Source organism: Neopelma chrysocephalum, unplaced genomic scaffold (assembly GCF_003984885.1).
Source record: "Neopelma chrysocephalum unplaced genomic scaffold, ASM398488v2 Primary Assembly neopelma1_84, whole genome shotgun sequence".
Classification (NCBI taxonomy): domain Eukaryota; kingdom Metazoa; phylum Chordata; class Aves; order Passeriformes; family Pipridae; genus Neopelma; species Neopelma chrysocephalum.
The window spans coordinates 4,264,628-4,283,803 of NW_020897746.1; the positions used below are offsets into that span (position 1 = coordinate 4,264,628).

The following is a 19,176-nucleotide window of genomic DNA, read 5'->3' on the forward strand; positions in this document are numbered from 1 at the left end:
TCTCGACTATGTAGAGAACACAATGCCTTACCTTAAAGGGGGGGGAAGTTTAAGCCTTCCATTGCAATTTCTACCTTTAAAAAGTGTTTAAAAGTGTTCAAATTAGAACTAGAACACAATACACTCCCCCAAAGATTTTCCAGCAAGGCTCACCAATGATGAACCTGCTAGCTACCACAGCAAGATCAACAAACAAAATGTTTGCATAACAACTTATCACCGAACTGGATTAAGCAATGAGAAAGCACATCAGGAAATACCTTGTGTGGAAACCCTTCGAATTAAAAATTATAATCCTTCACCTGAAAGAGAGCTACTTCAAGGATTTTAAGAATTAAGGCAAAGCATTTTGCTCCACAGTGATACAAGTCATTTAGGAACAGGATATATTGTCTTCACCCTCAGTTGTTCCGTGGTATGAGATGATATTTGGCCATTTAAGTATTAATGGTGACTATTAAGTGTATCCAAGATAAAATAAATAACCCTTCTGGTAAGTCACACTGAAAAAAAAAATCAATAGGGCAAGCCAGCATCAGTAAGACAAACATTCTGCTTCATTTTAGAAGCTAAAATTTCCTGTTTACTACACAAGTGTAGAAAGTGCTACTGACCTTGGACTTTCTAATTAAATGATCATTAGTGCATTTAGAGTGTCAGTTTACAGCACTGTTCACATACAGTCTTCCAAAGCAAAGCATTCCCAAGTAATTGCCCAAAATGGCACAAATGCTTCTACTTTGCAGGAATACATTCACTCCTTAAAGTTCATAAACAATGGAGTTAGTCTAAAATTTTCATAGAGGGGGTTATGAAAGTTTTATATAATTATGCATCAAATCCTTGAACTGTAATTACAAGGGCTATTTAGTCCTTGAATTCTATTTTTTGGTTGTTTTTTTTCCCCAAGAGACCACACAAAAACACTTTATTATACAAATTACAAGACAAGTGCTAACAAGAATCTACTCTGCACAGATGCTGTTCATAAATTCTAATTGAAGGCTAATTAATTTTTCCAACAGCAAGCAAAGCAAGCTGGAGAAATGACCTGGGCTGTTCTCCAATGCAGTGATCAGAGCTTTCAGGTAGAGTATCTGGGAAGAAAAGTTGTCAATGCTTCAAAAATGTACTGCAGCATGACAGTCAGATTCCTAAAATGCCATATTTATGGTACTGCACTGAAGTAGTGCTCAAATTTACAGCCCAGGTCTATGTCTCTTATATTCAGAAAATCCATGGCTCAACTGATTCAGGAGAGACTGTCACTGAATCAGTCCTGGCCTTACAGACATTAATGGATCCTGCACAGTCTCCAAGCATTCCCTGTGCTTGGAACACTCACAGCTGTTAAATAACCTGTGCTCTGAGCAGCCCAGACACCTACAAACACTGAAGGTCACCAGAGAAACCATTCCATTAACACCACCAGGGCTTCACTGGGCCTTGCTGGAGCATGAAGTGCTACAATGACTTGCTCTTCACAGTATCCTTGTCTCGAGAAAAGCATCTGAAGGCCTTAACGGGCTTAACAGCCACTAAATTGAGCTTCCTCAACTGGCCTCACCTACTGTGGAAAGGAAACAAAAATTCCTGAGAAATTCTCCAGGAAACCAGGAAAACGAAACCATCTATAAGCAGTGGACAAGAAACCACTTTTTCCCTGGCATTAACCAAAGCCATTAAATTCTTGCCCCTGATGGCTCCTCTGTCACTCAGGAGTCCTGCATGGAGGAAAAGGTTTTATCAGGTGCACAGAAGAGCATAATCCCTACCCCTCCTTGTCTTCTTTTGATGCTTACACTTGTTTAAAGGGGTTCTCTTGATTTAATCAGGTTTCACTGGAAAGGATTTCAGACCCTACACTGCTACGAATGACCCACTAGAACCTTGCAAATGTCCACACAGAAAGAGGAAGAGAGATTTATTCCAATACATTCAAATTCCCCCCAGCTTAACTATATAAAGCCTCAGATCTTAACACTTGAGATGAAGAAGAGGGCAAGACTGTTCTGCTCATTTTTACATTTAGCTGTATTAGAAGCCCACAGTACTTCCAAGTTAAGTAAATATCCAGTTAAGTTTCTTGCACATTTCAAATAGACTCTACCTGGTAAAGTCATCTTATGGACTCACCACTGAATAAACAATACCTTTTTGTTCTACCAAATAGGTTAACAGGCCTGTCATACCAAGCAGGCACAGCAATTTGCTGCTCAAATCCTAGAAACACAGCAAGAAACCTCCCATCTCCACATCCACTCTGCAAATTCCTGAAACAAAGTGCCTGAAAACAATGAGGACGTTGCCCACAACCACTACAAAATAACCCAGCACAAAGACTAAACTCAAATTGAATAACTACTTTGTAATCTTGTATGAAGGGCTTTGATTCAGTGAATTAAAAATATCTATGGAGTCAGGAAACGGCAGAGAAGTTACTCTTGTGCTTTAGCTCCAGTAAGTTACTCCAGCTGAGATCATTACAATTTAGAGAATTTTTTGTTGGCCTCTGGCTCCAGACAGCACTTACCACTACTCATCCAAAGCACATGAAGGATGTACATGGGGAAGCAAAACAACCCTTCAGAACAGACTCCCTGTGCCTTCTGACAAGGAGCAAAGCTCTGTTACACATAACAGGGCTTTATCTCCACGCAGCTCTGCAGACACAGTCCAGGCTACTTCACACCTATTTAATCTCTTCCAAGTCTTCTGCAGTGTAAAAGGAATAACTTCCTGTTAAATTTCGGCCATAACAATAGTTTAAACACACAGACAATCACGAAAATCATGAAATGGTATTATAAAGGAAACCGTGTGTTTGATAGCTCCCAGTTAAAGTGCTGCTTACCCAGCACATCACACACCACCCTGCATTTCTGACAACGGGACCTTTCATGTGTTGAACTGCTACAAAGCACTTCCAAGTGAATGTAACCACACTAACACACAAATACTGGCATTTCTGTCCATCTCTGCAGCTCAGGCAGCATTTCCATGGTTACAGTGTTGATCACTACTGGCTCTAAGCACGTTCCAAACCCAGACCAAATGCATAACCTGGCGTTTTAAACAGCCCTAAAAGCTGCCCTGCAGGCCAGTTCTGGTAACCTGGGCCCTGAGTCCCTCTGAGGTGTAATGAACTCAGGCACAGAATCACTGACTCACTCAGGCTGGAGAATACTATTAAGACCATTGAGTCCAACCATTAACCCAGCACTGCCCAGTCCACCACTGGAAAGTCTCATTACACCCTCCAGGCCACTCCAAAAGCAGCCACTGAAACGGGACAGATCTCTGAGCAATCTCATCACAGCATCAGCACCATATTCCCAAACTTTGGTACCCATCTTAGTTTGTCTTCCTTGTGCTCAAACTTCTGTCCTTTGAGGCCACCACGCAGGGATCACATCAGGAGCCATACTGAAATAAAAACATTCTTATTGCACAAAACATTTTCCCAAACCACGTGGATTTTGGGGTATTATCTTAGCTGTCAATCACAGGACACTGTTTGCAAAAAGTACCTCTGGTAGCTGTTCCAGAGAACGTTTTGGAGAAACTCAGGCTACGAATCAACTAGACAAGATTATGAATACTAGTATCACTTCCATTAGCAGGAGTTAGAACTCATTCTTTTCTATTAAAATTTAAAAAGTCATAGAAAAAAGTTACTAAAAGTTATAGAAGACATCAAACCCAGCCTCAAGAAGACTGTAACAATTTCAGGAGGGAAAAAAAGCCTTTCCCTGTAGCAATTTAAAAAGTTTACACACATTTCAGAGTTTTAGTTCACCTTCTCCGTGAAGCAAATGTGAAGTAAATAAGTGCTCATTTTTCAACCAGAATACAGGCCAGAAATCAGAAGGATTTCACAGGCAGCTTACTGAAAGGATGCTCCATTTAGACAGCACCTACAGTTAAATATCAGTAAAACTCTCAGCTGACCCTAGGAAGCACTTGATAATATATATATATTCAGTAAGCATTCTTGACAAGTTTGAGTTATACTAAACAAATCACAGATTTGCTTAAGATTGCCTGAAACCAAAAGCAAAGTGGGGGATAGAAGAAAAGGCAAAAAGCAGGAGCAAAGTGTTATTGGGGGACTGCAAGGTCTGCAGCAAACTGCCTCTGTATTGGAGCATAAATGTATTGGCTACAGAGCTGGTGACTCTCAGCCTTGGCATCCAGTGTTTTCAAGCATGAATCAAGTTACTCTAATACTTTAATATTTCATTAAAATAATTTAGGCCTTATAAATAAAGCAGGAGACCCAAAACAGGCTATGAAGTAATCTTCTAGGTAAGTGGAATTTTACTGGTAATTGGCTGTCGAGTTACGTAACTGCGGTCACCAACCCACCAGAGCAAGCCAAGGGCCTCCTTCCTGCACCAGGAAAAAACAGCCAGACACAAACCTCAATTCTCAGGAGGGATGGGACCAGTCAAGCCACCCACACAGGCTCTTTCTACACAGATCAGTACTTTATCCCTCTCAGTGTACCCTTCCTATTCAACATCTGGGAGTTTTTATGTCAGAAAAGTGGTCACAGAGAAGCTTTACCATCAAAATTACAGGGGCTCACATTGCATGCAATGAAACAGGAAGGGAACTGGCTCTTAACCACCTAAGAACCACTTTGTTACACGCAGAGATGCCATGTTCTTCCAGATAAAAATTACATCTCCAATGATTTAATGCAGCTTCATTCAGATTTCTGGTGGTAAAAGATGCACCGATTCAGCAGGCAGAACGGTTTGGGGATAAAGGAGCTGACATGAAGACAAGGGCCAACATTCCATGTTTTATCTGTAAAAAGAGGACCTTCAATAACCACAGGCATGCCTCAACGGGACTTTAATTTGAAGAGTGGTTTCTTTAAAACAGATCTGAGTCATCTGTGGTTTGCCTAAATAAACCTGCACAGGTGGAATTGTGTCACACTTGACACAATTCTTGTCTGGGAGCCTGAATGTCCATCTTCAGACAACACATTAATGACCAGGGTGGGGTATGAGGAGAAAGTGGATAGCTTGTGTAGGAGTTTTGGAGTTAAACCTGCTTTGCCTCCCAGGCACTCACAGAGAATCATTAATTCTCTTCCTCCCTCTGGGAAGCCCAGACAGCCCGAAAGAGCCCAAAGCACAGTGCCACTCCACCAAAGAGTGAGCAAGCCTAACTTCAATTGCAGGCTTTGCACAATCTGGAGACACAAATCTCTAAAATGAGAAGCTGGAATAGAGAAGTTGGGCAAGTACCACTCCTTCCTCAAAAAAACCAAAAGATTAAGGACAGAAAACCCAACCAATGCAAATAAATAATAAATGCAAATAAAATAATTTTAATCTTCCTTTCGTTTGGAGTAAGCTGGGAAAGCCTGATCACTCAGGTTAGGCTGGCTTATGACTGAGACCAAGATCAAATCAGTGGTTAGAAAGAAAGCAACTTATATTGCTCTGGTCTAGGCTGAAGGTGGAATACCAAGGACAGACTTTGCAGCCCTGCTGCTCCAAGCTGCCCTTCAGTATACACAGACCTTACCTGACCCAGTGGGGGCAACAGCAGCAGTATCAGATGGACCTGCCATTTCACTGTAACTTGTTTATATTAAATGCATTTGCAAAACCACTCTATGTTCAGAAAAGAAAAAAAAAAGTCTGCCTTGCCCGTGTTCCAAGCAGGACAGATGGAAATCAGTCTGGCCCAGAAGCCACGTCGCTCCGAGCACAACACTGTGTGTGACAGAACGTGCCCTGCAATTAGAGCCAACTTCAGGAGTTCCTATGATAGGAAACTTGGCTTCTGACCCCAATTGCACAGGACACGACTGTTTTGGCTCAAGGTTAAAGTACTATGGAGAAGAGGCTGACCTCCAAAAGAGCATCACAGCACAGGCTGGCGACAGGCCAGTGAAAGCTTAAATGCCTGGAGACTGACATGTGATTACTGGGGAATGTGAGCTATTCCCAAGCACTTCCTATTTCCCTGCAACACTGGCAATACACAAACCTTTACATAACACAGGAACACATCTTTCTTTAAATTTTTTAAGAGACACACATAAAAACGACTGTAAACCATAAAGCTTGTCTCACCACTTATTGTAAATAACCATTACTTGTCCTACAGCAGCTGAACAATCACAGCTATGCTCTGTGTTGCCAACTGGCATCTCAAAGGCACAGGGTGCTGTCACAGTGAAAGCAGAATTTGGTACTTGGCTTCCCCTTTCCTTTTCCAGTTAACAAAATTGCATGTCTGGTTCCTCTGAAGAGGAACCAAAGTTTTACTTTAAAATTCAGCTGCAATCCCACTGTGTCCACTGAGGATCTATTTTTAGAACAGTCAAATATTCCTTACTGCTCTACTGTACCACGGTTAAGTCTCACTTTTATGAGCCCTATAATTAGTATTCGTCACTTGTTTGGTCTTAGAATCACAGACACTTTCAATAAGAAGGTCTGTTAAAACATGTTTAACATCTGGAATATGTTAGGTTATTTTAAATAAAATTATTACTGTGTAGACAAAATTTAATTTAGGAGTGGAGGAGGAAAGGATGACTACAGCACTGCTACAGTACGGGCTCAGAATTCCTCATTAAACTAGCGTCTGTAAAGACTACCACAAAAAACAAAGTCTCCTGATCTCCAGTCAGATCCCCCCCTCCTCATGAAGGTTCAGTGAAACAGGTTTGACTTCATTGCCTCAGACTTCACCCACCAGGTTTTCATTTGGCCCAGAGGCAGTTGGCCTCTAAGCCCTGCACTGGTGATTTCACTCTTCCAAGACCATAATCAGTACATTGAGCTTTGCCAAAAGGACATAATTCAAGATAAACAGCACGGCTCAATTAATGTAAAGGTCTCAGTTTGGCTTTTGGACCAGCAAGATATCACCTTCCAGACAGAAAGCAGCCATACTCTATTAAGCAAACCAATTAAATTTTTTTTAAGTACACCAATTAAATCTTGACCATTCCCTAATGTCAATGGAATGTCATCAAAATGCAGCATGACAGGGTCTGGAGCCCACAGGCTATTTAGCTCTTAAGCTGGGAAGTGAAGTGGAACAAAAAAAATTTCTTTACCTTATAGCCATGTCTCATGTATCAGAGATCCTCAGAAAGGTTAAAAACTGATCGTGGAAGATCAACAGTACAAAGCAGGGGTTCCTTACATGACATCATAAACTACTGAACAGACTCAACACCATGAAAATGAGTATTTAAAAAGTGAGGGAGATACCTGACATATCTACCAGGGCAGGCAGCACAGAGAACCCAGTTTGGTTTCACTGCCTCTTCCAAACAAGAAGGCGGCTGAGGCAGAGCCAGGCTCTAGAGAAGGGATCTATCCCTTGACAGAACATGTCATGAAGCACTGGTGTCAGGGTGACACGACAGAGCTCACTTGGCTCCAGAAAGGAATTGGGAGGCACAAGAAATCCAGCACATGCAAAGTTATTACAGACAACGGCACACTCTGGACCAGAAGGGCTGTCAAGACACATTGCTGGAGGATGAGAGAGTATCCTAAGAGAGTGTTACCATATGTTTATCTCACTCTTATCCTCTCCCCTAGAGGCAGATACTGCCCTTGGCCTCTGCCAGAAACGCAGCACTCCAGCGAGAGAGGCCTTATGGTGCAAGTCAGTTCTGTGGTCCCTGTTCAGAGACAAACACAATCCCCTTCCCCATGACCAAATACATCTTTCAGGTCTCAATAACCAGGTAATACCACTGGCAGGGTAAGGTTGTACAGCTTCTGCACCCCCTGGATCTGCTTCCCAACAAAATACAGACAAAGATATCACCTCCCCTCAAACATAAGCCAGTTGAAAAAGAACAGTCTAGAGTTGTTTAATTCTTTTCTGAAAAGCTATTAAAATCATAGATTAGAGACAATCAATTCTTTGTTCTTTACCCTCCTTTACAGCAAAGAAAGGCAAACAAAAGCAGGAATCGGTTTAGCCAACACGGAACAAACAAGTTCAAGAGAAATTGCTTTAAATCCTGTTCATTACAACATCAGTGGCTGCACCACACAGACCATGAAACACTTCAATAGAAATAAGTAATTTCAGAGAGCCATGAATTCAGTAATGCAGAATTTATCTACAAGCCAATGAATTGCACAGCAAAGACAGTTTTGCAAATCATGTAGTATCATTTGCACACTGAATGAAATAGCCAGGAAAAATATGTCCTCTGGAAGAGGTTCTGCTGACTGATGTTCCTGAGCTGGATTGAATGTCCGTGGCATTCCCATTTTACACTGAATGAAGAGACACAAAGCACTCCAGAAAGGAAGTGCTCTCGTCAGGAAACCGTTCCCTTCTGCTGTGGCATAAACAACTAGAAATGGCACGTTGCCATCCTGACCATCACCAGGGAAATATTCATTTTCACAGAATGAGATCTATTATTACCAAAGCGATATGATCTAATATTACAGCAGCAGTAGGCGAGGCAGAAAGTTATCAGAGAGGCTGAAATGTTGAGGTTTGCAATGTAGCTTTCAGCTGCATCTGCATATATTTCCAAAGGCATCTATAGTCAAGTTTTGAGAATATAAATAATGTCAGAATGAAAACTGTTGTAATTATCCCACATGTAATCCATAACCCTCTGGATTTTGATATTTAGCTTCACAAATCTGACCATGACAAAGCCTTGAAACGCTACTTTAAGAGAGCACAGACATATATAATTAAGAATTAAAACTGTAAATAAAAATTCATTTTTAATACAAAAGGGTAGCTTCCCTCCCACGATCTGTCTGTGGTCACCAGAGTTGAAACTAGTTGGTTCCAACAGCCCTGTGATATTTTTATTTTCAAATTTGCTGATATATAGAACCCAAACCTAATTATCATAAAGTAAAACCCAAGAGGAATCCAAGACAGGGAATGCTCAAATATGAAGTTTTATACGTGAATACAAAGCAAAACAGCCAGTCTGCTCGCACGTGGCCCTGTTGGAACCTACAAAATATAAATTTTTAATTTTCATTTTTCGAAGGTGAGGGCAGACGCCCCTCCATGCCAAAGGAACTCTCAGAACCCACAACTCCGAGCCATTAAGCACAATTTGCAAGTACTTTGCACTGCTAAATAATACCTGAAGACTGCTGAATCAGGTTTCTAATGGCCCCCTTCGCTTACTGTTAGAGCAGCCAGCTTCTGCATTTTTCAGACTGCAGATCCCTAATTATTTCCCCATGGAATCCAGGGCTCCCACAGCGCAACGTGTCCTGACAAATGCCCTGCTGACTCGCTCTTTCTTGGGGCCAGCTGCCATGAGCTCACCCACAGCACGGGGGGGACGAGCACCTGCTCCCACAGGGGTGCTCAGCAATGGGGCCAACAAGGTTTATTTATCTTCCTTTCCTCCAGGACAGCTTTTGACCAGCCTGTCTCCCTAACTGATGAACCTGTCTTTGCAAGAAAGCAAGAGCAGCAACCTGGAACACCAGCTGAGCTATAACTGGAAACCACAGACTTGGTGATGTTTCTCTGACCCTTAGAACAGAGAGCCCGTGAACCACAGGCTGAAAACCTCTGTGGACCGGGCTGAAATCAGCATTACTTGGGCAAAAGCGATGCAGAGAAAAGCCAAGAACTCCAGAGAAATTCTGATGGCTCACTGATTGCTTGGAAGTCTTTTGGCAGAGCTGCCCCACACTGGAGTGGAACCCAGATAATGCCAGATGGTTCTTCCAACACAAGATTCCCAACCATGTTGCCACCAGATCTTCCACCAGTGTGGGTCAGAGCCTTGGCATGGCTCTGACCTCAACCACCACTGACTGAAACCAGCTGCAGATTGACTGTGAGAAGGCCAAATTATTAAATTACCTGTAACAGGCCTAACTTAACATTTTATATGAGCTGCTAACCCGACCTGTCTTAACTATATCACAAAAAAGAGATAAAAAGTTAATAACTCAGCTTAACAGCCTCGTTCTCAATTTAGAATACATACAGGCTAATTTTAAACTACATGAAAAATTGGAAGACAAATTCACTTGGGAGAAAAGAAAATAGACCATTTAAGACTAACCTGTAATTAATTTCAACTTGAGCTAATTAACAGATTTCCTTGCATATTCTCAGAAGATTCATTTTACGTTCAGAATGCAACAGTTTAAAGATTACCCCGCCAGCCTTCCCCCCAGAAACAGGCTGAATCCAAACTATGTGCAAAGCAAGAGTAATCCTGGTTACAATGAACACTCCCTCAATTCTGCATTCCAAACTCTGGATTCTGACTGAAGGTGGTTTGTGGGAAGTGCTCAGGGGTGGCCTCCAGTCCCTCAGGATCTCCTTCCACTCCCTTTTTCGTGAAGTGTTTGTTTCCCAAAAGCACAGCAGTTGAGATATTCCTCTGTGTAAGAGCTCCACAGAAGAGGCAGCACAGACTGTCCATGCTGGAGGTGCACATAGCTGGCCAGGCCATATGGAAACACCTCATTCTGAGCTCTAGGCCACCCCTGGCTTCTCACTGAATATGGTTTTTTTAATTAACACTGAAAAAATAACCATCTCTCTTTCCCACAGGGTTTTGAAGGCTTTCACACATGCTTCTTTAAGGCTAACCACGTGTTAGACCATGGGCATGAAGTTACACCTTTGCCAGATCGTAACTGTGGTACCATGAGTGTCCAGGACCCTCCAGAATGTGAAACCACTTCTTTCCTGCCACACTCCCACTTGTTTGAGAGTTTTAACTCAAAGGAAACGTCACACACCTGCAAAGGGTGAAAAGCTTGGAGTGCTTTCAGAACAAAGCAACAAGAAGTGTTTTGATACACATTTCTCTTCTACTGACACCTTTCAGAGCTTGACAGTAGTGGTGGTTTAGCTTTTAAAGTGTAAAAGACTTGTAAAAAAACTGACAAAAAGGGTTTGGGGAACAAGAGAACTGCAGCTGTCAGCCCCAGTCAGGTCATGTGTTTGCCCACAAAGAAAAAACAAACAAAAAAAACCAAAACAGGAAACGGCCAGCCATGGGAATATCTGAGCAAGCCATGAAATAACACGTGAAGGGCACAGTTAGCAGGCTGCTAAGTCAATATTTTTCCCTAGTGCTCAAGTGAACTTTTACATTTGTTTGTTACCCACAGCTCAACCCAAACGAGTGGCCAAAGAGTCATTTGTTCTATGCAATGTGCGCTGGCACGGGAGAGCACCAACGACACAAACTAGCAGCCAAACTGCAGGCACTTCATATAAAATCAGAAATTCCACACAAGGCTCTGCTCCACTGCAGTTTTACCAACACATTTCCAACAGCAAATAAGCCTCAGTTTTCAACAAAGGCAGGAAGCAAAGTGGACAAGAGTCTGGGAGTTCTAGAACGGAAGGGAAAACAGCCGAGCAGTTCTGGGAGCCGACACTCAGCTGTTCCCTTCCCTGGGGTTTAAGCACCCAAGAGAAATCCTATATATCCTTCTCCATACATTTAAAGCCTACTTAGTGCTTTGAAAACCACTTGGAGAAGAGCTTCTGTATTCTCATCAGCCTCTCAGCCCCTCTTCACATGATGTGTGGAATGCATTTTTTCCAGGAAAAAGAAAATGAGACTGGAGGGAATAAAAATTGCAAGGATCTATGTGCAGGTGTGGCACTTGATGCAGTTTGGGGGGGTTTAAATTACTTTTTAAAGTAATAACTTTTATAATGACAATACAATCTACTGCCTGATCAGGAAGCTCATTACAATCTAGATCAAGGGATTATACTTTGATTTGTCAATCTGAAAAAATAGATAATTTTTTTTCTAATCTACTCTATTGCTAAAGTGTATTTATCCCATCTACAATCTTATTACTCACTTGTAATTTAGGGATACTTTAATTCATGAGCTAGACCTTAAAAACTGCTTTTTCAGATCTATAAAAACAAAGAAAGCTAGGCAGCCTGTTGTCCAAAAGCAGCAAATTTGAACCATTACAATGATAATATAATGAGAGGCATTACACATTATACTTAGTAGGAACGATTCATGCTTGAGATACTTTAGATATTCCATCATAACAAAGGAAAAATGATGAGATTGATTTTTTAATTCACATTTATTTCTGAAACTGAGTAATTTGTAGCTGTATATAGGTCTTTTTCTAAATGGGCTGAAGAGCAATAAATTTTTCACAGAGCTTCCAGAAACTGAAAAAAAAAAATCCCTCTGGTCAATGGTTCGATTCAATGTGTGTTTTTTCCAAAATCTTATTTATTTTCCATTTGCATTCCACCCTTGGAATGCCATTGCAGCTGATTATTCATTATTTAAATTTACTTTGGAAATTAAACTCAAGGGGAATTATCTAAAGTATGTCAGACTGAAAATGAGCTGTGAATCTCCAAAGTTAATTTTAGCCTCGTGTGGTAAGGAAGATTCAAGTTCTTAACTGCCTTTTAATATTAAGAACTACTTATTCAGCAAAGTCCCTGTATTACTTTAAATGTAAATCTCTTTAAGCTAATATAAAAAAATTGAATCTGTAATCTTTAGAAGTTTTATAAAAGCAGCTTCTCAGTTTTTCTCCAGTATATTTAACCTTGGTAACTTGACAAGTGAGTCTAAGTAAACAGCCATTTTTCCACATTTCAGCTGCTTCCAGCATTACGTAAACTCCAGCAGGAACAGGAGGAAAAGCCAGGCGAGATTCTATTCAGTCTGATGAACAGCTGTGCAAGCTGTTGGTCTGGGTGCTTTTTAAAAATATACATATACACTAACACACAGAGATTTCAAGAAGTTAATTATGACAGATACGCCACAGAACAGCCAAAAATCATCATGTCAGCTTTGGAAAATATTTGGTGAAATCACCGTGCCTGTGTTAGGCGTGTCAGACTAAAACATGGTAATTTCTAGCCTGTGATTCTACAGTCTTTTCAAGTTCAGAACACAGTTTCCTTACAAGATTTGCATCTTAGATATTATCTGGAACCACACAATTTGCCAGTAAAAGGAAATCTGCACGGGAAGTAGCTCATACTAGATTTTACATAGCTGGCCCTTAATGATAAAGGCAGGCAAGAAGCTTTCAGCAATGAATCTCCTGACCTCTACCAACCACAGCAACTTCCCAATGCCCTCCCAGAAGTGGGAGAGAAGGAGTTGTGCCTTGAAGGACATTGCCAGAGACATATATTAGGGTTCAACAGATGAGTTTTGGATTTCAGTGGAGGAGCATTAACAGAGGAACTTATTTTCAACATCAATTGGACTTAGGAAAAGAATTCTGACTGTGTCTATTTTAAAAGTCTTTATGCCATAATTGTCTGCAAAGCACTTGTCTTGTCAATCTTGGCTTAGATCAAAGTGGAATTAAATTCAGTTTTTTGTCCTAATATAGAGCTGCACTCACACTTCACAGAGAGAACAAAGTTCTCTCAAAACACACTAGAGCTGCATGAATGGAATGCTGATTGTGCTCCATTCTCCCTCAAGTACCTCTTGAAAACCCAGGAAAGGAAAAGTGGGCAAATAGGAATTTTGTAGTCTAAATGACCCACTCTGCAAGTGGCATTCACTTGGTTGCTGGTAGAAAAGAAGAATTTAATGCTGATTTCTCTATCTGAAGGCTAAATATTAGTTTGACTTAATGAGTTCCACTTCGTAACTGGAACACGTATCCTCCAGGAAATCTTTACAGTGAAGTTCACATCACTTCACTGACACTGGTGAACTTCATTACCTCTCTATAGAATGGATTACCTCTTTGGTTCCACAGAAAACCCAGGAAAAGGAGGACAATTTGCCAAATAACATTTTTAAAAGTACTCAGCACCTTAAGATGAAGATGAGATCCCACACAAGACGACCCAGGCTAGAAACAGTGATTTTTGTTAGATAACTCAGCACACAAACCCCTGCTGCCACATTCACCAAACAAAGGTTTCTCCAACGGGCTTTTTACTGGTGACAGGTGAGTATCTCTGGTGTGTGGGTTTAAACCTCTATTTGAGGACACATTCTTCTCTCAAAGGTTGGGTGCAAATAAAAGAGAGGGGAAGACAAGAATCAAATAAAACATATTGTTAAGTCATTGTTGGGTGCTTTAAATTCAAGCTTGGTATACGCCAGGCCACGCACCTCCTTTCAGAAGAGCTGGTGGCACTGCTAAAACAACATTATAGCACTTTTTTGTTGAGAATATGCAACGTAGTGCTTCCACTTTAGTGAGCACAAAATTTGACACGAATATTCCTTCCAGAAATACTTCATCAACTTATGCAATCACTATTCCACCAAGGGAAGACAGTAACAAAACAGTAACAAAGCATCAAGCTATCATATACTGTTTATACTCCTTGCAGAATTTGGCTCATGCAGGCACTCCTCTACACCCTTCACAAAATGCATGGATAGTTCTGATGGATCACCTCCAGGAATTTTACAAGTTTTAAAAATCAGAAGCGACATGGCAGGAGGAGGATGTTCATCCAGTGCTCACATTCTGAACAAGTTCAAGTGATAACTCACTGCCCTGACACAGACTAAATAAATCATGTGTATTATCGCTCATCTAAACCTCCAGTCCCAGAAAGGATCTTGTTCAGCTGTTTCTTTTTATAAACATTCTTCTCCTCTTAGTTCACTTTTAATTTTTCAACTACTGTCTTATTCTAATTGCATATGTAGCACAGCCTCTTTCTCTCCAAAGAAAAGCCTTAAAGTAAGGAAGACCTAATATTTGGTAAAGATTATTTTTCAAATATTACCCCCAAGACACAGAACAGTTTGAGAACTCACAGTTCATATTAATAGTCAGAAGTGTTTCTAATTACACCCAATAAAGAGTTTTGAAAAATCCTGAAATCAGCACTTTGACTTAAAATATCTTTGAAGAAATAACTCAAGGGAAGAATTTTTTGCCTTCGATTCGACAGCGAGGTGAAGATTTATCAGTCCAGCAAACAGCCAGAGAATTTCGTCCAAGAAACTCATTTTGGCTGATTGATCTAAGAGCCAGCAGAACTCCACTGAAGGCTGAAGTTACATACACCATCAAATTTAAATTAGAAACCATCTGAAGCCCAGCTGTCAGCGGAGTAAGGTCCTAAAAGACCTTAAACATATCACAGTCTGATTCTTCTGTGCTCAGGAAAATAACCACTCTCTGCCTTGAAGTGTTTGCAAGAGCAAGACCTACATGTGTAATACTGGAGGCAGCTTTAGGAATAAGATAAAAAGAAATGGAAGTATTCCCTGTAGAGTGACCTAATCCTTTTTTTTTGCCCCGAGACTGCAAAGGATCACTTCTGTAAGGAACTCTGCACTCCAAATATTTACACTATGAGCACTTTTAAAACTCTCCTCTGAGGCCATTAGACGTAGTATTTTCAGCAAGTGAAATAAAAGAATTATTATTTAGGTTATGATTTAGTTTTAACTGTTTTTATCAGGGAAAAGCTCCTTAACTGCTCTATGTAACTAAAGAGAGCCCATAGCTGAACAGACTTTAAAATGTCAAATACCTACTTCTTATCTGGGTTTTGTTTTGTTTTTTTTTTTTAAAGAGGGAGGGAGAAGGGGAGAGGGAGGAAGAAGAGGGAACCTAATTAGGATTTCTTCCTTTTTTAAAATCACTATTGTAACATTATCACACAAATTAGCAACTACGCACCCAAAAGGCTTTTTGTTCATCTCTCTGACCTCCCTAGAAGCTTTTTTCTCTGACCTCCCAAGAAGCTTTTTTTCTTTCCTTCCCTGAAAGTATCACCAGTGTCCTTTCTCTTTTTTCACTCAGGCTTATCCTTGCTTTCATGGCTTTCTTTGTGCTCTGGAGCCCTGTAAACTCTACCCTGATGAAGACACAACCACAAGAACCTTTTAATCAACGTACATGACTCTTTCTCCCATTCTAGAAGAGTTTGCTCCCAGTAATCAACTGGGCAGTATACTTCGAGCCTACTTTTGCTCTAACTTCCAAATACATCTGTAAATTATCATCTGCAAATTTCATTTGTAAGTTATATCTAAAATTCAGGAAAATCAGAGAACATTATCTAAAAAAACACTCTGGGCAGAGAAGCAGCCATCAAAACACATACATCTCATATTTTGCATATTGTTCCTGCTTTGTACGTTCTACAGCATCTACAAAACGGAGCCCAGCAAGTACTCAGCAACAGAAGGGACTGTCAAGAAGAAAATTACAGCAAAAATTAATACTTACAGCCATAATTAACTCAAAAGGGTGTTTATACACCCGTACGGGGGATTGGTACTTCTGCACCATTGCTGCAGTTAGTGAGACCAACTCAAACCTGAAAAAGAAATTTTTAAAACCATCTGTCAAACGTAGGAAGCCATTTTCAATTTCCTCATACAATTACTCCGTGCGTGGTACCCCGCGAGCAATCCCACAGGAAACCCTTCACAATTCCTTGACGACTTTTTTTAAGACCCAAGGGGGCCTTGAAAAGCTACATATATATATATATATATTTGTCAGAAATGACTTATCATTTCTTCCAAACACGACATAAAATTAGCACATTTTCAGGCCGCTTTTAGTAACAAATCTTTAACGTGGTTTATGACTCTTTGTCAGGGTGGTGAGACTTCCTGTGCTGCTGAGAACCAAACACTGACACATCCCAGCGACAGGCACAGAAGCATTTCCCAGTCCCCCAGCACTGCATGTGGGCTGCCCTGCTCAGAGCTCATGGCGAACTGGGACTGGGTTTTAAACAAAGTAAATAAATAAGTACAGAAAACACAAAAAGAGGTTAAAAAATAAATGTTAAAAATCCTTTCAGAAAGAGAGAAAAAACTGGATCACTACAGCACAGCGATACAAAGCATTCCTTCATAATCGCCAAATACAATTAATCAAAACTTTTGAGAGAGAAACTTAAGAGAGAGCTAGGGAAAAAAACAAACTGGACGAAACTCCAAAAATTCCACGATACGGCCAGAAAAAATTTCACTGGCAACACAGCGAGGAGTTATTCCAAAGGCTTCGTGTGTGCTTTCCCCGGCTTGACCCGAACTCTCTCGACTGCAATTACGTTTATTGAAAAATCCTGGCAGCAGCACTTGCAGATGAGCCGCGGGCTGCGAGCCAGCGTCATTTTGGAGAGAAATGGGTTTGTTAGAGTAAGTTCGTTTTACTTTTCTGCCCTTAACGCGCTCTCACGTTCCTGCAGCGCTGCGGGAGCGACACCGGCCCCGGAGCGGGGCTCGGCGGCTCCTCGGACACGGCAGGAGCCAACAAACAACCCCCAGAGCCGCGGGAAAGTTCTCCGACATCCCATTCCAGAGCGGAATTTACCCATGACTACCCTGCATTTTACAAAAAAAACCACCTGAATCAGCACAAACAGCCGCAAGCCCTCTGTAATCCTCGTACAAAAAAGAGTTACACAACAAAGAAACTCCGTGTTTCCTCCGCCGCGGCACAGCCGGGACACCCCGCGAAGGGATGGGGGGACACCTCTGACACACCCGCGGTGTCCCGGGGGGATACGGGACACTCCGGGACGGGGTGGAGGGGACATCAGTGACAGCCCCGCGCTGCTCCGGAGGGATGCGGGACACGCCGGGAGGGGACGGGAAGCGATGGGGGGACACCTGTGACAGCCCCGCGGTGTCCCAGGGGCATGCGGAACACCCCGGGAAGGGATGGAGGGGACATCTGTCACAGCCCCGCGCTGCTCCAGGGGGATAGGAGGGATGCGGGACACGCCGCGAGGGGATGGGAAGGAAGGGAGAGGACACCTGTGACAGTCCCGGGGTGTCCCGGAGGATGCGGAACACCTTGGGAAGGGACAGGAAGGGATGGGAGGGACACCTGTGACAGCCCCGCGTCGTCCCCGAGGGATGCGGCGGATACGGGACACGCCGGGAGGGGACAGGAAAGGATGAGGGGGGACACCAGTGACATGCTCCGCGGGATGCGGGACACCCCGAGAGGGGACAGGAAGGGACTGGGGGAGGAGGGAGCACCCGTGACAGCCCCTGCGGGACCCAGGACACTCCAGGAGGGGACAGGACAGGATGGGGGGACACCTGTGACATCCCCGCGTTGTCCCGGGGGGATCCGTCCAGGGCCCGGGAGCGCAGCGGCCGCGGTGGCGCCGCCGTGACCCGCCCGAGGACTGCGACCCCCCGCCCCACCACCACCATCACCATCCCCACCGCGACCGCCACCACCACCCGGCACGGGCAGCGCCGGCCGCTCCCGGGGGCTCGCCGCGGGCAGCGCTGAGAGGAGCCGGCTGGCAGCGGGCGGACAATGGGAAACTTGCCGCGGGGGCACGGCGGCGGCGGGGCTGAGGGGAGGGCAGGGCAGGGCAGGGCAGGGTGCGCGCTGGGCAGGCTCCGCGCCGCGCTTACCGCTCGCTCGGTCCGGCCGCGCTGTCCCCTCATGCCGCCGGGGCGGGAGCGCCGGGGGGGGGGCGCGGGATCCGCCGCCCGTCGTTCGCGGTGCCGGGCGGGGGCGGCCCGCGCGCATGCGCGCTGCCGGGAGGGGGGGTGGGTTGGGGCGGGAGTGGCTGCGCGCATGCGCGGCGCTTCCCCGGGAGCGTGAGGGGACAGCTGGCCGTGGAATCGTAGAGTGGTTTGGCGGTGAAAGGGGTTTAAAACTCACCCTGTTTCCACCCCCTGCCACGAGCAGGGACGCCTTCCGCTAAACCGGGTTGCTGCATGCCCCCTCCGGCCTGGCCTTGAGCGCTTCCAGGGATCGCCCAGCCACTGCCTCACCACGCTCATTGTTAAAAATTTCTTCCTCGCATATAACCTAAATATCTCCTCTTTTGGCTTAACACAGTTCCGTTTTGTCCTGTCGCTATCTGCCCTTGTACAAAGTCACTCTCCATCTTTTTACGAGACGCCCTTAGGCGCTGAGAGAGGCTCTGAGGTCTCTCCCAGCCTGGCTCACCACCCTCACAGGAAAAACCTTCCCAATATCCAATCTAACCCTGCTCTCTGTCAGTGTGAAGCCATTCCCCCTTGTCCTGTCACTACGTGCCCTGGTAAATAGTCTCTTTCCATGTTTCTTGTGGGCTCCCTTCAGGTACAGCATGATGCTGTCAGGGGAGGTTTAGGTTAGATATCGGAAAAGGTTTCTCACCTAGACAGTCATTGAGCACTGAACAGGGTCCCCAGGGCACTGGTCACAGCAACGAGCCTGTCTCAGTTCAAGAAGCTTT

At 43.4% G+C, this 19,176-nt stretch overlaps 1 protein-coding gene across 1 annotated transcript in view; it reads right to left on the reverse strand.

Annotated features, from left to right (window-relative positions):
- Positions 1-18,458, reverse strand: part of SEC14L1 (SEC14 like lipid binding 1) — a 42,059-nt gene extending 23,601 nt beyond the window's left edge. The window contains exons 1-2 of the mRNA XM_027691526.1: positions 18,362-18,458; positions 16,197-16,287 (exon numbers count right to left, since the gene is read on the reverse strand). Of these exons, the coding sequence (XP_027547327.1) occupies positions 16,197-16,259 (63 nt within the window). The 5' untranslated portion in view covers positions 16,260-16,287; positions 18,362-18,458. The remainder of the gene's footprint in view (positions 1-16,196; positions 16,288-18,361) is intronic.
- Positions 18,459-19,176: the final 718 nt, after the last annotated feature.